At 35.0% G+C, this 22,045-nt stretch overlaps 1 protein-coding gene across 1 annotated transcript in view; it reads left to right on the forward strand.

Annotated features, from left to right (window-relative positions):
- DHX15 (DEAH-box helicase 15) overlaps window positions 1–22,045 on the forward strand; it is a 54,957-nt gene that overhangs the window by 17,640 nt on the left and 15,272 nt on the right. The window contains exons 4-7 of the mRNA XM_001917634.6: window positions 7,642–7,801; window positions 9,499–9,717; window positions 14,707–14,874; window positions 21,886–21,972. Of these exons, the coding sequence (XP_001917669.2) occupies window positions 7,642–7,801; window positions 9,499–9,717; window positions 14,707–14,874; window positions 21,886–21,972 (634 nt within the window). The remainder of the gene's footprint in view (window positions 1–7,641; window positions 7,802–9,498; window positions 9,718–14,706; window positions 14,875–21,885; window positions 21,973–22,045) is intronic.

Below are 22,045 nucleotides of genomic sequence, written 5' to 3' on the forward strand. Positions count from 1 at the left end.
TAGTTATAGAAGGCTCTCATTGTTTACAGTGCCATCATCTTTCAAAATGTTAAATAGAACCTGCATATTCATTCCAGTTTTCTGTGAGTTCTTTTGGGAGGATGGTAGAGCATTTCCTTCAGAACTTGTGAAAATTTGAGGAATGGGCAGTATATTTTGAAAAAAGGATTTAGTGGCCTTTTTTCCCCTATTGTTAATATGTTAGGCATTTCTTTTCCTTGATTGCATATCTAACTTGTTCCATATCTAAGTCTGAAACACATACCAAGTATATTTTAGCTGTTAGCCAACATAAAGCTGTATACTTTGGGTGCTGATCTTAAAGCATTTCAGCTAGGAAGTATGAGACTATACATGTTACAAATGAGGTTTGATGTTTTCTCCTTGCTTTCTTTTTATCTGTTTTACAAAATACTGTATAGTGCCTTTCCATGTGACTGTTTGCATGTAGTAGTTTGTTCTCATTCTAACTAATAATCGTCCTATATATAATGCTCTTGTGATTATAGGAAGATTAGTGTTGTTCATACTTTGTAATGTTTTTGCTAAGACTATATCATTGAACTTGAGCCTGTATAAATCTGTGTTTATCCCTTTACCAATGAAAGGAACATTAAGTATATAAAGGAGCTGTGCTAGTATCTCCAGCTTTTCTCTGGCTTGTTTGGGGAGGTAAGCTGTGAAGCAGTTAGGAGGGTAGATTGAGTATCACAGGAAGTGTGTGGATGTTTTCACAGAGGAGATATTTTTCATCTGAGCTGAGAAGAATGAGGAGACCCAGATAGGTGGATTAACTAGGTAAATGAGCTAGGTTTTATGTACAGTAGAGGAAGTTGACATGCTGCCTTGATTCCTAGCATGCTTTTAATGTCTTCAGTAATTTTTTCATGGCACCCTAGGCCTAAAGGAAGAAGTTAAAATTCCATTTATTTAGTAGTTCAGTCCTAACAACTTAATAAGTACTATATAAATTGAGAAATATAATTTTAGCTATTTTGGACAGACATAGATGTTCTTAAGTTAGTGATGAATCCAGAAATAGCTAGATCACTTAAGAGGTAAATAACTTCATTTTAAACAGACTTATATTTACTTTGAATAGATGAACAATTCTTTTTTTTGTACATGGCATACAGAAATAACTGATATTGAAGGAAATTGTTTTAATGGAAGAAGGTAATTTGGTGACTTGTTATCTTTGGCTATTGAATATAATAGCATTCACTGTGAGCATGTTTAAAAATCACTTTTTTTTGATAATTGAGCATTTCATAGTGTTATTGTGAAGATTGGGTAGGTCTTCAGGTTCAGCATATTTAGTAATGAAAAGACTGTATTTTATAAGATCACTAATATGTATGATTCTGTCTTCTAATATAATTCCTGATAAGTGAAAACTGTTTTTGCTTTGTCATTCTTGTATTCCTTACTGTTGTCATTCAAAAAGAGTATTCTGCTGGTAGGGGCTTTAAACAAAAATAGGTTATGTGGTAGAGAAAATAAAAATTAATGAACATTTCTTTTGGTCAAAGTCTCATTCAGAAGTCTCGATCCATTAAAACTTTAAAGAAATTAACTACACACAAACCCGTTTGTGTAGGCATTTTAATGTGGTTAGCTTTTCTTTAATAGAGGCACTCACGTGTGACTTGACCGAATTCTAGTGGGTTAGTCTAAAAACTTAGTGGTAAATAGAAAATTTTTACAAACCTTAAACATTTTATTTTAACTTAACACCTATACATTCAATCTGTTAATATAGGATCAACACCATTTCCTTGAATATGGGCCCTTTGAAGTTCCATTACACAATAAAATGTCTTATTCCAAAGATGGGCTTTAAACTTTAAATATTTGCAAAATACACAGGTGTTGCTTTTCTGGAATTCAACTCCAGACCCCTTTCACTCTTTTATAGTTATCTCACACATTTGATAGGTTTTTGTGTGTGTGACTCATCTTTTCCCAAGCTTTTCTGGAGCATACAACTTAGGATACATATAAACCATTCTCTTTTCTGTGCTAAGAATTTATTATTTCATGTCAAATATAATTATGTTGACCCAACTGGCAGGGACAGAAATGTGGCTATACTACTTATAGAGGGTTAGGTTGTTTCACAGATTTATTAGTTAAGTGGGGTTAAGAGTGTAGTTTAGAGTTCTGTATTGAATACTTAACAAGTGCCAGGCAGTTGATGTACTAGGTGCTTTATATACATTATTTTGTTTAATTGAAACAGTTGCCACTGTATTCTCATTTTACAAATGGAGCATTAGAGAAGTTGAACTTGTTCAAGTTCAGACACTAATGAGAAAGCAGGGACTTGAACCTAGGTTTGTCTTGTACATGTTACTACTATTCTCCATCTTCATTCCACACCTCTCCATGTAATTCTCTATGTGCCTTGGTAAAGCTTTCCTAGGTAGTATGAAAACAGTGAATCTAATTACTCAGATTAGACAATGACAGTCATTTCTAACAGATACCCTTTGAAGCAGATACCAAGAATTTCTTTGGATTATGCTGAGTCAAGTTTTGGATTCTTTAGAAACACAGTTTTGGTTTATCTGTATATTTAGTTTTGCCAGGATAAAGCCTATACTTTGAAAGGTAACCAAATCCTAACATTATTGGAATAGCACTATATAACTAGTATTTTCAGAACAGATTAACTTTTTCATTGTTTATACCAGGGCTGCTTCAAGACATGGCTACTGATTTCATTTACAGTGTATCTTGGACATAATGTTCTAGAACAGTAAACATCAAGTTGCCTCATTTCTTTTAATGGCTGCATAGTTTATCTCACTAAGTCTACTGACGGGCACTCACATTTACAGTTTTTGCTGTTAAAAACAGCTGCTGCCCTTACTACTTTTTTCCCCTTATACACGCATTTTGCACACATGCACAGGTGTATATCTGTGAAATGAGTTCCCTACAAGTGAAATTGATGGGTCGAAGAGTATGTTTGAATTTTATTAGCTGTTTCCAGGTTGCCCTTTGCAGAGTTTTTATCTACTCTGACCAGTAAGGAGGGAGCACATGTGTCTTTTTCTGTACCCTTGCCAACATTGTGTTGTGGAACTTTTTTTTATAATCTTTGTCAATATTTTAAGTGAAAAATTGAATCTCATGGTTTTAATTTGCATTTCTTTTGTAAGAAATTGGCCATCTTGCATGTGTTGGCCATTTGTATTTATTTTTGGAATATGAGACTGGTGCTTTTCTCATCTTTCCAGAAGTATTGCTCCTTGATTGACAGTCATTTGTAAGTTACTATTTTGGAATGCATCCCAATCACAGAGAAGTTAAATTTGAAAAAATGTACAGTATTATCGCATTGATGAAATTTGGTATTTGTTCTGTTCTTTGCCCGTCTTTATGTGCTTGGTTCGCCTTTTTCTTACTGATTTGTAAAAGTTTTTAACAAAATTGGCACCCTGGATGTAAGTTGCAATATTTGCTCGGTTTGTTGTTTGTTTCTTTGTATTGTTTATGACACCTCATGCCATGCAGCAACTTGAATTTTATACTATTTAAGTAACCACTTCTTTTTTAGCGTTGGATTTTGCGTCATACCCTGCCCAAGATTGTTTTAAGTAATTTAATCTGTGTATTCTAGTATTTTGGTTTTGTTTTAAACATCTTTGATCAATCTGGAATTTTTTTAGGGGAGTGTAAGGTTCAAGGTAGGGATTCAGGAAGCGTTTCTCTCTCTCTCCCCCCCGTCACACACACACATGCATACACACCCCCACACCTTTGTCCCAAATAACATGACATTAAGTTGTTGGGGACTGCTTCCCCATAGAGACAGTTTTTTCATTAGTAATAACTTGAGCATTAGTTGTTGGCATTCATTAAAGTTATAAAGTAATTTAATATATAGTATATTGCTAAAAATTTCTGGTGTTCATTTTGGAAAACATTTTTTGCCTCTCTGAATCTTTTTTCCTTTCTTCATGATTTTTCTTTGAACCATGTAACTTGAGGTATTTCAAAAAATTAGAAATGTAGGTAAACACAAAACTGTAAACAAATAATACCCTTGCAGTGTATAACGTTTTACCATGATTTGTTCACATCAGAATTGGTGACAATGGGATCAGGGTTGGTGATTGGCTTGTAGTTGTACTCTGCCATCTGTGTTGTGCCCTTTACGGGGAAAAATACCTGAGCTAAGTTGATACTGCTCAGCACTCTGAGTTTTTTGGTTTATTTTACTTAATTAAATAGTCATGGTTGGAAATATGAACTGTTTCTGACTCACCCTGAGGATGTTTTTGCTGCTTTTAGGCATCTTCTTTGCTTAATCTGCTTCTTGTTTAACTTGGTTAATTTAGCCTAGTACTTCTCACACTTTAGTGACCATCAGAATCACATGAAAGCTTGTTAGAACTGAGATTGCTGTGCCTCACCTTCAGAATTTCTGATTAAGTAGGTGTGTGGGGTGAGGCCCAAGTTTCGTATCTCTAACCAGTTCCCAGATCATGCGGATGACTTACTGTCTTTGACCCAAAACAGAAGAACACTGTTGATAATAGGGTACGCAGTAAAATGTAGAGTTTAGCTGTCATATGCAATTTTTGTTTACTAGTCCATTATTAAACCTTCAAAATTATGTCATTGCAGTTTAATTATTGTGAGGCCCTGTTCTTGTGACTCACCCCTTAGCCTGGGTAAAGGTTTTATTACTACTGAAAGGTAGTAAAACTTGACTTAGGGTGAAGGAAAATGCTGTGGTTTTTATGGGATTATCATACCTGGTTCTGCCTTTTCTGCGCTCTGTGTCCAGTTACTTTGTCCTTTTTTAAGCGAAGGGTGTAATCTAGAAGTACAGCAAATCATCAAGGTAGCTTTTTGCTGTAATAAAGATATTATATTTATCTGGGACTTTGAGGAGAGTGTGTTAATGTAGGAGACCCCCAGGATTGGGAATCAGTACGGTGAAACCTAGTCTTAGAAGCTATTTAACTAGTTTTGAGACCCTGGAAAAGTTAACTGCTAATATTTAGTTTTTGTCACTGGAAAAAACAGTAAATTTGTATCTTTAAGAGACCTTCCAATTTTTAAACTTGTTTTTCCTGAAGCTCTGTCTGTCGAATAAGGGGCGAGCTTCCCATATTAACTGGTGGTGCAGGAGGTACTTAACTGTATCATCTGGTGGAGTTTGATCACTGAGTGATAATCAAATTAATATTGAGGAACTATTGGGAATCTGTCTCTGGAATCTGAAAGTCAGAGGGTTCAGGTTTAGTTAACCATTTCACTTAGTATGTATAATATGCATAGTTGTTAATAAAACGTGGCAAATAATAGCTCCATTATCTAATTTATAATCTGTTATTTCTAACATTTCTCCTCTTAGAAAAATAGAAATGAATGAGTATTTGGGTCATCTCTGCTTTTGAATCCCTCCGTGTTGTGCTTGTCTGAAGCTTGAATTTGAGGAGGAAAAAGATCAAAATAAAGAAGGTGGCTTTTTAAAGTGTTTACAGAATTTTCAAGTTAAAGTCTGATACTTTATCAGTTCTGTGACTTTCTTCTCATTTTCTTTTTAAAGATTTTATTTTTTCCTTTTTCTCCCCAAAGCCCCCCAGTACATAGTTGCATATTCTTCGTTGTGGGTCCTTCTAGTTGTGGCATGTGGAATGCTGCCTCAGCGTGGTCTGACAAGCAGTGCCATGTCCACGCCCAGGATTCGAACCAACGAAACACTGGGCCACTTGCAGCGGAGCGCGGGAACTTAACCACTCGGCCACGGGGCCAGCCCCCCTTCTCATTTTTAATATGTGAAGTTGGGATGTATCTTCCAGTCAATGAGGATCTTATAAACTGCTGGCAGTTTAGTGGTTGGCATTGCCTTTGAATGCTTGAACTTGACCTGGCTGTAGAAATTGTCACTTAATGTGCATTTTTGGAACTGTGTGTTGAGTTTATTTGCTAATTAAAATGCCTTCAAAAATATTACACTAGGATTTCATGTTGAAATGAGTAGGCTTAGAAACTGAGCAGTAGGGTATAAATTTGATAGTATTTAAGGAAATACTTGTTGGCAGAGTGATCAATTTATATTTTTTGCCTTTCAGAGCAACAGACGAGCTTTATTGAATCTAAGGAAGTTACCCACAAGTAGATGAAACTGTATTGTTTTGCTACTGAGATAATATGCAAAAGGATTGCGTATCTCAAGTCAGTAATAACATCTGAAGGCAGGAAGAATTACCAATTGTCCGCAAATAGATCAAAGATATTTCAACGCAGCTAGAGGTTATAGTGTTGCTGATTCATGCATTGTGCTGCACTGTTGTTAAGGCATTGAGTCATAGTTTAATTGGTACTGTTTTTTCTTTTGTGATCTTGATATAAAATAATCTTGCAGGTAGTTCTGTGTCATTCCAGAAATGTAAACATGACCAAAGAAGAGAGAAGCATAAAACATATAAAGGGATTTATTTGCCAAAAGTCTTGATAAGTTTAAAATTAAGTTCAAGTGAAATAACGAGAAGGATTCACTTCTCTTGTACACTGTCAATTTGCTGAACTTATTGCTCCAACAGATGGCATTAGCTAAAAATGTTAGGTTGGTCCGTGAAAGATTAGGTTAGACTAATTTGTGAAAAATAGAGCCAAATATATTTTGTGAAGGCATAAATGATGACTTCAGATTTTTGTACCGATTTTAAATCTGTAAATAAAATCACCGATTTGTATTTAACTGAATGAGCTGTGACTTCAGTATTTACCGGCAGACATTGTTTTGTCCAGGTGCCAAACTGAGAATAATTGCTTTGTATTAGTGACAGTAGCAGCCAGAATATGGCTGATCCATGCAACCATTCTGCACCCCACTCTTTATCTGAGTGCCTGGATTCCATATTAGCTGACTTCTCTTGAGCCATACCTGATCTAGTTTCCCTCTCTTGGTTCATTGATCAAACTAATGTCATTTGCCTTTTCTCTTCCATTTGCCTTTTCTCTTCCATAAATATTTATCAGCATTTTTATAATGCTAATGCCACCCCTCATTCCATTAATGTTTTTCTTCTTGTGCTGCTTTAAGATCATCTCATTGAATTGGCTGGGGTGGGGGACAGAGATGGTAGACTGCAGTGCTCTCTTCACCCTTTTGAACCAGGAGCCTGTTAGCTTAAATGGGGACTTACTAAGGCTTTAAATAAATGTATATTTGCATGTGGTAACATTTTGGTGAAGTGATATAAAGCAATTTAAAATGATTTCTTAGTTTTATTTTACAGGTTGAATATTTGTATGTTTTAAGTTTTGTTTTTAAGAAATTCATTTATTTAAGTGATGAATTTTGCTTTGGCATTTGTGTGAAGCCATGTGATTATTATATTCCATGCGCAGACTTATGTTATTTTCTCAGTGCATTTCAGTATTAACAGTCATACTTGACAAGATTTGATAATGTGTGACTTGTTTGATATATACTCTTAAAAAGTTTTCTTGAAGCTTAATTTTATAATTATGTATGAAATAATGGCACATTTGTTTTGGGCTAAGGTTTAATTTTGACTTACCTGATGTCTTTGTATTTCATTTTTATGTCATGAAGTTTAGTTTTAAAGTGTCCTAAATGAGCCTTGACCAACGTGTTCTTTGTGAACATAGGTATATGACTGATGGGATGTTACTTCGTGAAGCTATGAATGATCCCCTTCTGGAACGTTATGGTGTAATAATTCTTGATGAGGCTCATGAAAGGACATTGGCTACAGATATTCTCATGGGTGTTCTGAAGGAAGTTGTAAGACAGAGATCAGATTTAAAGGTGAAGTAATTTCTTTTACTCATTTAGTTCATAAAATAGATATATATGTATACATAAAAACCTGGGAACATCACTAATCAACTATAAAAAATAACCAACTGTAAAGGAAGCAACAGTGAGTACCCACATTGGTGTCTTTCTGATCTGCTTTGCTGTGTCTTTGTTTGAGACTTAAGTATACTTCCACTTTTTAGTAATGTATTTTTGAGCTGAATCTTTTCAGTTTCTAATCCACCCAGTCTTTTGTTTGTTTTTTATGATCTGTTAGCATGGTGTAACCGTGCTGCTCACCCTACCTTTTATTAAGTACAGAGGTCTCCTCCTTTAAGGATCAAATCTTTGTCCTTGTCCCAACACAAACACACCCATTATCACTCATAATGCTGGAGGGGGAATAACTGTACCCAAAACACAAACTGTCCCTCAGAAGTGCATTCACTTAACCTAGTGTCTTTTTTTTCCTGTCTGTTATACCACTTATACCCTGGCCAGTGTCACTGTATTGATGGTAAGGGCTTAAAACTGACTAAATATTCTGACGTTTTTGTCTCCTAAAGTTTATGAAGTTCCCCTTTTTCATTGTGTGTGCGTGTGTGTGCTTACTGTCCTTTGAACCTTAGACTCACTATCCTGTGTTAGCATATGTGTTATAGAGGGACAGAATGATGCTGCATCTTCAAAAAATTGATATGAGTATGTTTTTGCTTATAAAATTAAATTTGTGTTTTTAAAGAATATATTTGAAGAACTATATGAGTACTATCATTATTGATTAAACCTTATGAGCTATTGAGGTTTTAGGGAGAAACTGAAAGTAGAAATTAGGAACTCTGTAGTAGAATGTTTTATGGGGGAACATTCTGTTTCAGTAAATTTTTAATGGATTATATATGTATGATTTACATAGAGGGAGGGTGACTGCACAATCACTGCAGCCGTGTATCTGAACGACCTTTTGTAGCTGTGGCTTTTTACAACAGTACAGAAAAACCCATGCTTACTTTAGGAATTTTTCTAAAGTCATACTTGTTAAAGATGGTTTGGAAGCAGGGAGAAAATTTATATTGGCCACTGATTTTTTTTTTTGCACTTCCTGTTTTTCCCTATGTGTGAAGTTGTGGTGTTCTGTTTTAATAAACATAGTAGTAATCATGCTACCTTCTAATGTCTTTTACCAATCTCTTTTACATATTATGGAATTTTATAAACTTTGATTTTGAAGGTATTGTTTCATGAAGATATTATAGTTTATTTATTGGATGTCAGGTTTGTTTCTAATTTTGTTAAATATAAATAACTTACTATAGCTCAGCCTTTTTGTAATTGATTTTTGTTGTTTTTTCTTTTTTCTTTTCTTTTTTTTTTGTTTTTTTGGTGAGGAAGATTGTCAGTGAGCTAACATCTGTGCCAGTCTTCCTCTATTTTGTATATGGGGCACCATCACAGCATGGCTTGATGAGCAGTGTGTGGTCCACACCTAGGATCCGAACCTGTGAACTCTAGGCTGCTGAAGTGGAGTGTGTGAATTTAACCATCGTGCCATTGGGCTGGCCCCCTGTATTTGGTTTTTTAATCACAATTATATGAAGATTTTTGTAGGCTTCTTTATAATTAATAAATTTAGTAATCATTACTGTAGTTGTCTATTTTAAGAATCCTTGAAGATAATTTCAGATAATTTACTCTTTTCTTTTCAGGTTATAGTTATGAGCGCTACTCTAGATGCAGGAAAATTCCAGATTTACTTTGATAACTGTCCTCTCTTAACTATTCCTGGGCGTACACATCCTGTCGAGATCTTTTATACTCCCGAACCAGAGAGAGATTATCTTGAAGCAGCGATTCGAACAGTGATCCAAATTCATATGTGTGAAGAGGAGGAGGGAGATCTTCTCCTTTTCTTAACTGGTCAAGAGGTATGGTCATTACTTGCTTCATTATTTAACCTTTGGCATATTATTTTTATTATGCAACAGCTTTCAGCTTAAGAACTTGGCATGTATTAACCATATATTTCTTAGCTCAGTGTTTAAAATTTGTCTTCAACTTGATTGTATTTATATATGACCCCTTTTATGTATGTGTTTCATATAACCCCTTTTATCTGTGTACTCTAGGAATACCTTTTTTACCACTAGTGTTTGTGTTTTAGTTAATTATCTTAAGAGTGTTGAATGCTTTTAGAATGTCAAGATTTAGCAATGGTTGTCCCAACTTTGGAGAGACCTGGGTGGTAAGTGGTGTGTGGTAATTTGCAGTTTTTCTGAGGCATAAATTTGAATCATAGCTGCTGTGAAATCAGGCTGTTATAGTCAGTTATTTAGCTTGTGAGTGAACTCGGGTGCCCTTCCACCATTGAAACAAATGTTTGTGTTTTGTTTTTGTCTTCTTCCCTGTGCTCGCTGAGGATTGGAAGGTATCACTGAAATTCCTTATTTAGAATTTACCTTCCTTTAAGATAAGAATGTTATTCTCAGATGCAGCATTTTCTAAACTCGTTTCCAATGGGACTTTTGTAGGTGTGCTGTAAAATTTAGTGGCTAATTAAGCTCAGGAAAAGTTGTCTGGATAAAACAGTTTTAGAAAGCCATTTACCCGATTTTTTTCTTAGAGCTTATTATTTGCTCTAATCAGCCTTATGAATTTTCTAGAATGTGCTTCTCAAACTAATATACATGCAGATCATTTAGACACTTTTGCAGATTCTGATTCAGTAGGTCAGGTGGGGTGTGAGATTCTGTATTTCTAACAAGCTTTCAAGTAATGCTGAAGAGCTGAAGGGTTTACTTAGCAAGGTTCTAGAGCAGGGCTGCCCCGTTAGAACTTTCTTCAATGCTGAAAATGTTCTGTCTGTCTGCTATTCAATATGGTGCCACCAACAACATACAGCTTTTGAGTATTTGAAATGTGGCTAGTGAGAGGAGGGACTAAATTTTGATTTTATGGAATTTTAATTAACTTTAAATAGCTACGTGTGCTGACCCTCTTTCTGTTTTAGTTTTTCTGTGGCTCAGTGGTTAAGAATTGTTTTTACATTTTTAAAGGATTGTAAATAAAAACAAAGAGTATGCAACTAGGTGGGTATATGGATGCAAAACCTAAAATATTTTGGCCCTTTGTAGTAAAACATCTGACCCCTGCTCCAGAACATTTTTTCTCAAGTGTGGTCAGTGGATTACCTGCCTAGGGGAAGAGAGTTTGTTAAACAAAGCAGGTTCTTGGCTCTGTCCCAGACTTGCTGAAACAGGGGAAAATTGAGAGTGAAATATAGGAATCTGCATCTTCAACAAGCTCCTCAGGCCATTTTTATATTCCCTTAGGTTTAAAGGTCGCTGCTCCAGAGGAATATTTTAGCCAGCATAATGCCTGTGGTACATTAATGAGACCACCCTAACAGTGTTGTGGGGAATTGCCCTAGTTCTCTCAGATAGCAAAATCGGAGGTCTCCTCTGTGACCACCTGCCTCCACTAGAATGTGAACTATCTTATTTGTGTTCTTTTTCTACAAGGAGGCTTAGTATATAGTATTTGAGCAAATGCTGTTGCATTTAGAGCTATAAATGTTCAGTAATTTTTAAATTTTTAAAATTTTTTGTGAGGAAGATTGACCCTGAGCTAATAACATCTGTTGCCAATCTTCCTCTTTTTGCTTGAGGACGATTGTCCCTGAGCTAACATAAATGTTAAGTAATGTTTTTTTAATCTTTGTATTTCTTGTATTGTCCATATAGTGTATGATTTGTGCCCCATTGGCCAAAGTTTCTTTTCGATAGAGCAGGGTTTTTCAACCTCAGCACTATTTTCATTGTAGGCCGATTAGTTCTTTGTTGTGGGTTGCTCTGTGCATTGCAGGATGTTTAGTAGTATCTCTGGCCTCTGCCCACTAGATGCAGTAACACTTGCTCTCCCAGTTGTGAGAACCAAAAATGTCTGGAGATATTGCCAGATGTCCCCTGAGGGATGCAAAATCATTCCCAATAGGGAATCATACTTGTTCTTTTGGGAAATAAGATGTGTTGCAAATTCAGTTTTACAGATAAACCTTTGTTTGTACTAGTTTTCCTTTTTATGCATTTTAAATGAAGGATTTCTGTATATTTTGTAAGCAGGAGTACCAAATGCTTTTTTGATGGCGTATAGACAGTATTTATTCTGTAATACAGTGTTGAGGCCGTAGAGGTTTGCATTTTCTCCTTTTGTGTCTGGTCTTGATAGTTTCTCACTTCCTCCAAAGTGCATAGCATGTTTTCTTAAATGATTATTTAAAACAGTCATTATGTTCAAATAACCAACCATATCAGAAGTATCACATGGCCTCATGGTGAGGACCTGAAAGGCTTTCTTTTCTATGAGTTTATTTCGTGCAGTTCTTATTTTGGCAACTGTCCCGTATCTGGGGAAAGGGGAGTGGGGGGTAAGCTCCGTGGTTTTGAAATGTGTGCTGGGGGAGTTTCTTTCTTTCAGGAAAGTGTTCCTGTGGCTGTGAACTGGGTTTAAATGTGTCCTGTTAAATTTTTAAGTTCTCTTTAGATGACTAGTCTTGAATTTGAAGACCCGGAGAGAAGATAGCAGAGTACCTAAAGTGTTTTGTATCATTGATTGTGTTTAGTAGAACTGATTTAAAGATATGTAAAATATTATTCATCATGTCTGTGAACCTTTGTTATTTTTACTTGCTCAATTAAATGGTAGATTCTGGGAATTCACTACTCCTGTTGGCATATGAATAGCATCCATAAAATTTAGTTATCTCATGAAATTTTAAAATTTTAATATTATTGTTTTGACCGTTTAAACAGTAGTCATCTGAGTTAATTTGGAAGTTGGAGAGACTAGTTTTATTTGGTGAGAGTTGGGAAAAATTTGACTTCTGGAGTGTTTTTTATGTTATGTTAATGCGTGAACTCTGGACCTATGATTAAAATTAAATGTTGCCTAGTGGAAGTCCTTAGTAGAGCTATACTACTGAATTAGATAAGAATGATTATAATTGAAATATCAATTGTTTGTAAATAGATACTTGAAAATGTTGAAACCCTTCATTCTATAAACTGCACATTCTTTTATCTTTAATTTTGCTGAGTCAAATGACTTTTCTACATTGAGTTCAACCTCTTTAAATTATTAGGGTCCAAATTAATTTACTAACGTATTGGAGTTGAAAGTTTCTTCAAATCAGAAACTCGTGAACTCCTGTCTCACTTCTCAATATTGCTCATGACTAAGCTGATGGTTGCTTTGTGCTGATGCATGTCAGTGAGTTTCCTGGTCTTCTAAACTGACAGTGTTGATTTTATGGCAGTTTGGTAAATCTTAGGGAAAATTTTTGTTTCGGAGTTTTACAACTTAGTGTTTAGAACCTTGTTTATATGAAAGCATTAGTGATGTGGAGATTTCCCCCCCTCTTTAGAGATATCTTTATATCCCATGCAGTAGTGATTTTATTTTAGCTCCATACGTGGTTAGCAGATTGGAGAGTCTAGTCCCAAGTAAAGTTGGTACCTTGTTAAAATTCTGGAGTATGCAAATGTATGATTTTGGGCACTTAGATTTTTCTAATAAGTGAAATCTGAATGTTTAGTAACTTCTGACCATACATTTTCTAGTCAGATATGTGGTTAAATTAACAAAATTGCAAATATTCTGAGTATTAGAGTTGGTTTTCCCTTATTTTTTTATTTTAGAAAAATCTAGTTTTGGATTTATATTTATGTCTTTTGGTTATTTGGAAGAGATCTCATTTTGTATTTGCATACCAGCAGGGGGCATTCTAATCTAGATACAGCATTTGAAAGCAATTTTTTTCTAAAAATATTTGTGTTAAATTTTTTTCTTTCTGTGAATAGGGTTCTTTCATTTTTTTTTTTAAAGAAACTTTAGGTCTCAAAGGGAATTATTAAGATTGAATCCTTAATAGTAATTTTCTGTTACAATTTTTAAGACGTTATCTGTCATTGAAGAAAACTAGTATGTTTGAAATAAATGGAAAAAAATTTTTGTTCTTGAGTATCCAAGAACATTGTATTCTTTAACACAGAAACAAAGCGCTTTGACTTAACATTTCAAAGAGATTTATTCTAGTTTACCTGATAAACTTTTTCCTGTGTTTTTTTTTAATCATTCTGCCCTTTGAATAAGAGATTATTTGTATTGATAAGGGTAGTTTCTGATTGGGTCTCTCTTTGGACAGGCTGCCAAGTCATTGTTTAACATAATTCTGAGTTTAACTGAATTAATGCTTCAGTAAAATTTAAAATATGTCCCCCTCTTCGTTTTTTAAGTCCCTTTGCCACACCCTAGAGCGTCCACATGCCTGTCTCTCCCACTTTCTCAATAGTCATTGTCCTCTCCTTAAACCTGGGTTTGAATGCAAATGCACTGAAGGAGTTTTCAGTGGTAGTGAAATTTTTGAAGGTGCTGTAAGATATTTGAGTCAACCTAGTTTTGAATATCTGTGTTGATAATGTAGAAGTGTTTGTCCTCAGCAGGCACAATGAAGCAAGTCTTCCATATAATTGTCTTTGTGATTTGTGACCTTAAGCCTAATTGGCTTATTTAAAATATCTGGCACATCAGTTTGTTTTAGATTCTGAAAATTGAAAAGGTTATGATTACAGTTAAATATTCCTGGGTGAGAAATTCCGATTTTAGTACACTTTAGAGAATTAATTGGGACACCCTACTCTAAAAAGAAAGATGTGGAATGCCAGTAAGGCTGTTGTATGTTTATTTGACTGCAGAAATCAAAGTTTCTTGGATTATTTTGAAAATCCAGATGAAATTTGCTAAATTAATTTTGATTACTAAATTGAAAATAAGCCACATAGAACTAGAAGTATGATAAATACTTAAAATATTTCAGTGTGTATTCGTCTTGTTTTCAGACTCAAACTTTTATTTTGTAGGAAATTGACGAAGCCTGTAAGAGAATAAAACGTGAGGTTGATGATTTGGGCCCGGAAGTTGGTGACATTAAAATCATTCCATTGTACTCTACACTCCCACCTCAGCAGCAGCAACGGATTTTTGAACCTCCGCCTCCAAAAAAACAGAATGGAGCAATTGGAAGAAAGGTAGCATAGAAATATTCTCTGTAAACATTTCATTAATACTGAAAGAATTGTCTCTGAGATATCAAACTATATTGAATTAAAAAGGACTAAGTTATGGGTGGTTGTGAACTGGATTGTACACTACAAAATAATCTGAATTTCAAAAGTAAATAGGAAAAAAGTATGTTTTTGGTGGAGTTTTGTATATCTTTTGACCTTAGAGAAAGAGCAGGTGCTGCTTATGCCCCCACGGGAGGTCCCTCCTTAGCAAATGAGAGGTTGGTTTTGGTGGGTTAAGAAAAAGGAAGGATGGCTTAGTGCTGTCTGTCTTTCCATTAAATCACTTGGCAAAATCTCAGCACTTTTTTGTTCAGTGTCTTGGCGTCTGCCTAGAATTTCCTTGAAGACCCAGCAAATGTCATGTCTATTAGGTATGAAACGTTGACTGCACAAATGTCTGATTAAAAGCGTGGGTTCCCAAGGGCAGGAACTGTGGATCCCTTTGTGGATCCCTTTGGTGTGCCTGGTTGCAGGGAGGGAGGAAGGGTTTTTCAACCCGGTTTCTGGGTATTGTGTTGAGGGGATAGGAAAGGAGATCTGAATTCTAGTTTGGAGCAGAGCAGCTGTGCTTTTATTTTTTAAGAGATGTAGGTTCTAATAGATTCTCTGAAAGTGATTGCATTTTTTTTAAAAAGGTCTGAAAACTACTAGAACAGTGGAGTCAAACTTGACTTTTTTAAAGCCCAGCCATTTATTAGGCAGTATAATAGCTGCATGTGAATTTTGCTAAGACTCTTAATCTCTGGTTTTAAAGTTTTCATTTTTTAAAGTGGATATAATTTATTACCTATCCCTGCTGGTCTAGTGGTTAAGATGCGGTGCTCTCACTGCTGCAGTCTGGTTTCATCTCCCAGTCAGGGAACCACACCGCCTGTCTGTTGGTTGTCATACTGTGGTGGCTGCATGTTGCTGTGATGCTGAAAGCTATGCTACCAGTATTTCAAATACCAGCAGGTTTCAGTGGAATTTCCAGACTAAGACAGACTGGAAAGAAGGGCTTGGCCACCCACTTCCAAAAAAATTGGCTATGCAAACCCTATGAATAGCAGTGGAGCAGTGTCTGGTATCGTGCCTGAAGGTGTGAAAGGGTGGTGCCAAAAAGACCTAGCAGACTTCTCCTGTGCTGTACACAGGGTCGCTAGGAGTCAGTCAACTTGACAGCATTAACAGCAATTTATTACCTTCGTCACCATGGGAGATGATTGTCAAGGATTAAGTTTGGTGGTGTATACAGAGTACTAACATCTAGAGCAAACTATGCTCTCATGGTAACCACCATGAATTTCTGGAGTTGATTCGTAGGAAAGAAGTCTTACCTGAAATGCTACTCACTTATGATTTGCTTGTCAAATTTGGAACCAGTTGCTTTTTTATTTCCACATTCAAGACCAACAGATTCAAAACTTCTTTTGCTATATTTTTTTCAATCTGTATACTAATAATATTTTTGATGGTGGTTGAAAAATTACAAATTATAAAGATATTTAACTATATCATGGCTAATTATTTCTTCACATGGTTTTGTAAAAGTTAAATGAACCAGATACGTTTTTCAAATTGAAAGAATTTTTGAATGGGTATACAATACCAGCCTAGTGGAATATAAATTAACAGGAGATTGATAGGGAAAAAATCAGCTTTTTAATTTTTCATAGATCAGCAAGAATAGTGTCTGACTTAAAAAATAGTCTGATCATAGCTTCATTATGCTGAACTCTCCAATCATTTTTGTCATTGTGCTATCTCTAGAACATGTTAAAACATTTTTCTCTTGTTACTTTATGTACATTGTGAACTTTGGAGGAAAACTTGGAGTTTAAGTGATAACTTTAGTATATAGTTTGAAGTTGATTTATTGACTGAAAAATACTTATTCTCTGGAGGTTTTAGCTTGATTCTGTATCAACAGATGTATAAAGTAATGTAGCTATTTCTTAAACATTTCTAAAGAGAAGTGAATGCATTTTCCAGGCAGAGTATTTAGTTTTTCTTGAAATCATGCATTTTGTTTATCTCCATTTGTTTTAATTTTAAAAGTGTTTTTATTTACCGTTGAGCAAAATTGGCATACAGCAAGATTTATCTTGTTTGTCTATCTTTTCATGTAGTTCTCTTCATTCCATTTTGAGTTACTTTGAGAAGTATTGGGCCTACATTTATTAAAACTTACTTTACATCTGAGCCCTTCTTTGTTCTGTTAACTTTTAGTGTTTTGGAAATTTAGGTTTAGTCTGGTGCCAGTCCAATACATGATACATTTTATAGAATCTACAACTTAAGCCCGTGGAGTAGAAATAGTTCTTGTTTTTAACTATTGCTTTTTGTGTTCTTGTAAATTCTAAGGATATTGAGAATTTTGTCTTACTGCAAAGAGTGGTTGAACAGCAGTTGGATGTATGTTTGATGGTGGCCACAGATTATGAGGGACCGTTGGGTTCCCCAAGGCTTGAGCTCACCTTGGGATCCCATTTTGAGCTTTTAATTCAGAATGAAAACTAAGGGCCACAATGCCTCTTCATCATCCATTGATGGTGTTTGATTTAGCTAACGCTATAGGACCTCTTGCTGGGAATTCATGTTATCTCTTGGCATGAGTCTGCTTCATTTTAGAGGTTGAGAAGAGCACTGTAATAGTCTCCCTGGATGATCTCATTGGAAGGGAGGGATGGTTTCCTTGGCAATTGATGCATCATTCTCATTTTGAGGAAAAACACTTTGTTGAAGCGCAGCGTATTTAAGGGAAAATGAAAAATTTTTATAGAAGCCTAGTTTATAGAGGAGGATTCGCTTATCAAATCATGTATTTTTGATTCTGGGCTAGGAAGCTGCCTAGGAGGAGGTAGGAGCTCCCTCTGAAACCCTGAGATACCTGAAACACACTCTGGCCAAGCTCTGACTGGCATGCCAGATGAGCAGGTGACCATCAGACCCAGGGCCTGGCCCGCCCAGTTAGTGTGGGAGAGAGTATTGGTGGGATTGTGGGGAAGGAGGAAGGGTGAGAATTAAGGTGCATACAGGTTATGAGGGGAAGTGAGTGGATACTGGAACAGGAACAGGAAGAACTGGTATTCACTTGCTCTTTTCCTATTCCCTGTAAAAAATGCCACAACTTTGATAAAATTCTGTTTACCTCATAAAATAAAGGTTGAGGCCAGAGCTTGGTTCTTTCTTCTGTCCTGAATTCATTAAACATTATTGTGCCAGTTACTAGAATGGGGACTTTCATTCAAGAGTAACTGTCACTGATATTCACAAATAATTTAAAATTACGTAGGAACACAGGGATTTACTCTCTGCTTCCAGTTATGTAAAACAAAGTACAATTTGATTCATTTTTTGTTGTTTACTTTGTTCTACTGTAAGGATAATAGCATAGAGTAGAATATAATAAGTATTGAAAGGTTTAGAACAAAGAGAATGTTTAATACAATTTTTTAAATTCCACCAAAATAATTATAGTTCTGCTTTACTCTATATTTTGGTACTTTCTGTAAGGTAGTGCTTTATTTATTATCTTACTTCTCATTGTATTTATTTATGCAAAACAATTTATAATTTCATTGTGGTAAAACTAACAAGAAAGCTTTTTGGTATTAAATTTTTTAAATGTAGGCTATATTAAAGGTAAAGATTTATGGGCACCTGGGGACTTAACTAGCATGCCTTTTACAAATAGTTACTTAGTTCCTTTTATGTGGACTTCTAACAGCGCTAATGGTGAACTATTTCAAGTTTTTAATGATCAAGAAAAGTTGCGAATGCAATCCATCTATTTATGTGAAGGTAGATATTTTTACCTGTTTTGATAATGCTTGCCGTTTATTCAAGGGTTTGACTTTAAGCTCAAGCAGTATTTTTGTATATGCATTCGGGTTTACTCATCAGTAAATCACTTCTGTGCATCTTTTGACTAAGGCTTATAATTGCTGTTTTGTAGATTTGGTGTTACTAAAATTCAGCAACTACTCTTTCATTTTATTTATTTTTCATTAATTTTATCCATACAAATAACTGGTTTTTCTGTAGCTTATCTTACATTTTAGTAGTTAACATGGCTCAGAGCATACTTTGCTCAATAAAAAAAGAGAAATGGTCCTCGTGGAGATAATTGTATAGTTTTAAAGAGAGACTTAATGATCCACTGTCTGAAGATAACTTAGTGTGGTGCTGCTGGGATGTTTACAAACAAATAAGTTAATGTTCTTACTGAGTTGGAGACCCACAGAGTTCCCTCGGGACTAAAATTCCAAACTAGTTTAACCTAAATGCATTATTGTGTCCAAATAGAATTCAAGTAGAGCAAATCAAGTACTCTGAGTTCTACTACTTTGAAATGGAATTATTGCAATAAATCAAAGTGGTTTTCATTAGAAGACATAGTATTGAAGGGGGAGGGGATAAATCTAGATGAAAGTTTACTCTTAGCACACTGAATTTAAAAAAGATAAAATTGGCAGCAGTGTCAAACTTTCTATCATAGGATTTATTCTTTATAGTATTTGGGGTTACTTACCTGGAATAGTTACTTGGTCAGTTAGGTTTGAACACTTTTTAAGGCTCTGACTACTTATTGCCAAGATATAGCCTAGAAAGCTTATATATATTCCCATTGGTCATATATAAGTCCCTTGACAAATTCAGGATCACTTTGTGTTCTGACCAATTGCTAATAAGATCATGTGCCACTTAATTCTGGAACATAGTTAGGGCTTGTCTCATCTCCACTGCTAAGGTTCCAGGGCAGTTAGATAACTTGTTATCATCTCATTTATTTGTCTTTTCTTTTGCATTTTGTGTGTGTGTGTGTTTTATTTAGCCTTAGCTGGTATTATTTCTCCAGCTCTCGTGGTAGTCAGTAGAAGTACCTCCAGTGTTGTACAGTTGTTTACATGATTTTTAGTTTTAGAGTTTGGCTTTTAGATGGCAGTAGACTGTCAGTAATGACGTGGGACTTGCCAAATGGGCATAATCATCTGATTTTTAAACACTTGTGGAATCACAAATCCATATCTCCTTACAAGTATTGTATAATATGTCACACACACAAACCACATGTGCATCAAATCAAATTATTTTGTGGCGAAAAATTATTTTTAAATAATTATATAAGGAGCTGTAAACTTGGATCACATCAAAGTTTATCTCATTGCCTGTATTCTGTTCTAGAAGAAATATGTGAAATGTATTTTTTTCCAAAATAACTTTTTTTTTTTTAAAGTAATTTCCTCCACTGTCCTAAATATCTATCCAGGATACAATAATTTTCACCCCAGAATTTCGGAAAACCAGGAGACCTCGTATATAATCACAGGCATGTAGTCAGTTCTGGATAGTTTATACGGCCTTTCCATATCCATTGTCTAATTTTATTTCTTAAAGCCCCCATCTTGCTAGACTAATAAGCAAGAGTTATAAAAGGAAATTGAAGTTTGGGATATTAAAACCTTTCCATCATTGCGTAACTGCTTAGGTTTGATTTTTAGCTCTACCACCCACCCCCAAATGCGTGGCTTCTTTCACCACAATACACTGACTTTCTGGAAGAATATTAAGCTCACGTTATATTTATTCAAGTTCACTTGTCAATCTTATATACCTTGTTTATATTTGCTTTTGTTCTGATTATTGAATGTGCGGATCATCTAAATGTCCTGAAAAATGTACTTCAGTAATGTCAAGCCACCTCTGGTTTTCTTATCCATTTGCTAGTTAGCAGTCTTTTTAACTGACCATGCAAAAAGGAAGTATTTTGGTTTTAGACGTGTAAATGATTCTAAAATATTACCCTGTTAGTGATTCTCTAGTAAAGTTTTTAAATAGGAGTCCTTTCATTTCTTATCTTTGCCTGTGACCATTCTCGCCTGCATGCCCTTGTTTAAGCTGAATCTTCTCTTGCTCTTCCCTTCTCTCTTGTGGTTAGATCCCACCTTGCCTTCAGCAACTGTCCTAAATGCCATTTTCTCAGTAAGCTTTCCTTGTCTTTGCTGTGGAAGTAAACCTTTTTTAAATCTCACAGCACATCTTTGGTGTCATTTACTCTTTCTATCCATATCTAATCTTCCTTTACAAACTGTAAAAACTATAAGAGCAGACTCTGTATCCGATTCATCATCTGTGTCAACTGCTTGCATATACAGGCATCTCCCTCTTAATGGCAATAATCTGTTCCTGAAAATCAGATGTTCTGGGTAAAAACACTAATGAAGACCGCATTTTCCTGTTTAAAAAAGGAAAAATTATGTAATATGTCATTCTTGAGCCCCTAACCAATTTCCTGAAACATCCTTTAAAATACAGTAAAACACCTACATTTAAAAAAGGTATCGTATTAGTTTGTAAATGCTTTAAACATTTTTCCGTCAGTGAAAAGTTGAAATGATTCTCAACAGTTAGTTTATATGCAGTGACATAGTACATGTCATCCCCTTTGAGACTGCATACTTTCCAAAACATCTATATTTGATTCTGATGATCTGCCAATTCTTCTTGGATTATAACTTGAGAATTTTTTTCCCCATGTGTCATTTTGTTTAAAATTTTGATTTTTGGTGATAAAAAATTTTCCTTTGTAAATATTGCCTGAAAAGATTGAACAATCTACGTGTTGTGTGGAGTTTGTTGTTAACCAAGGAGTGTTCTATTAGGGAGACATCTGTAAGGTATGCCTTATATTGCTTCATTGATATTTTTCTTTTGATGTTATCCTTCTGTTTGAGGAATCAGAATGTAATGTGGTTGAGTGATAACCTGAAGTAAATAGCTTTTGTTGAAAAAGGAAGTTATGATGAAGTAAATGAAATATTGAATTCTTAAATGTTGTCTCTGTAAGGCATTGGCCACTGAAAATGAAACCTTATTTCTAGTTTAATTACTGGTTTGAAATTTTTTAGTGAAAGTTAGTGACTAATCTGATTGTCATTTGAATTTTACTTGACTTGTAATATAATTTGTATGCTGTTTATTTCTTAACAGGTAGTTGTATCAACTAACATTGCAGAGACGTCTTTGACAATAGATGGTGTGGTATTTGTGATTGATCCTGGATTTGCGAAACAAAAGGTATATATTTTAGTAGTTTAGTTGTATATTTTATAAATTATTGTTAGCTTAACAGTACTTACTGCCTACTCAC

Source organism: Equus caballus, chromosome 3 (genome assembly GCF_041296265.1).
Source record: "Equus caballus isolate H_3958 breed thoroughbred chromosome 3, TB-T2T, whole genome shotgun sequence".
Taxonomy (NCBI): Eukaryota; Metazoa; Chordata; class Mammalia; order Perissodactyla; family Equidae; genus Equus; species Equus caballus.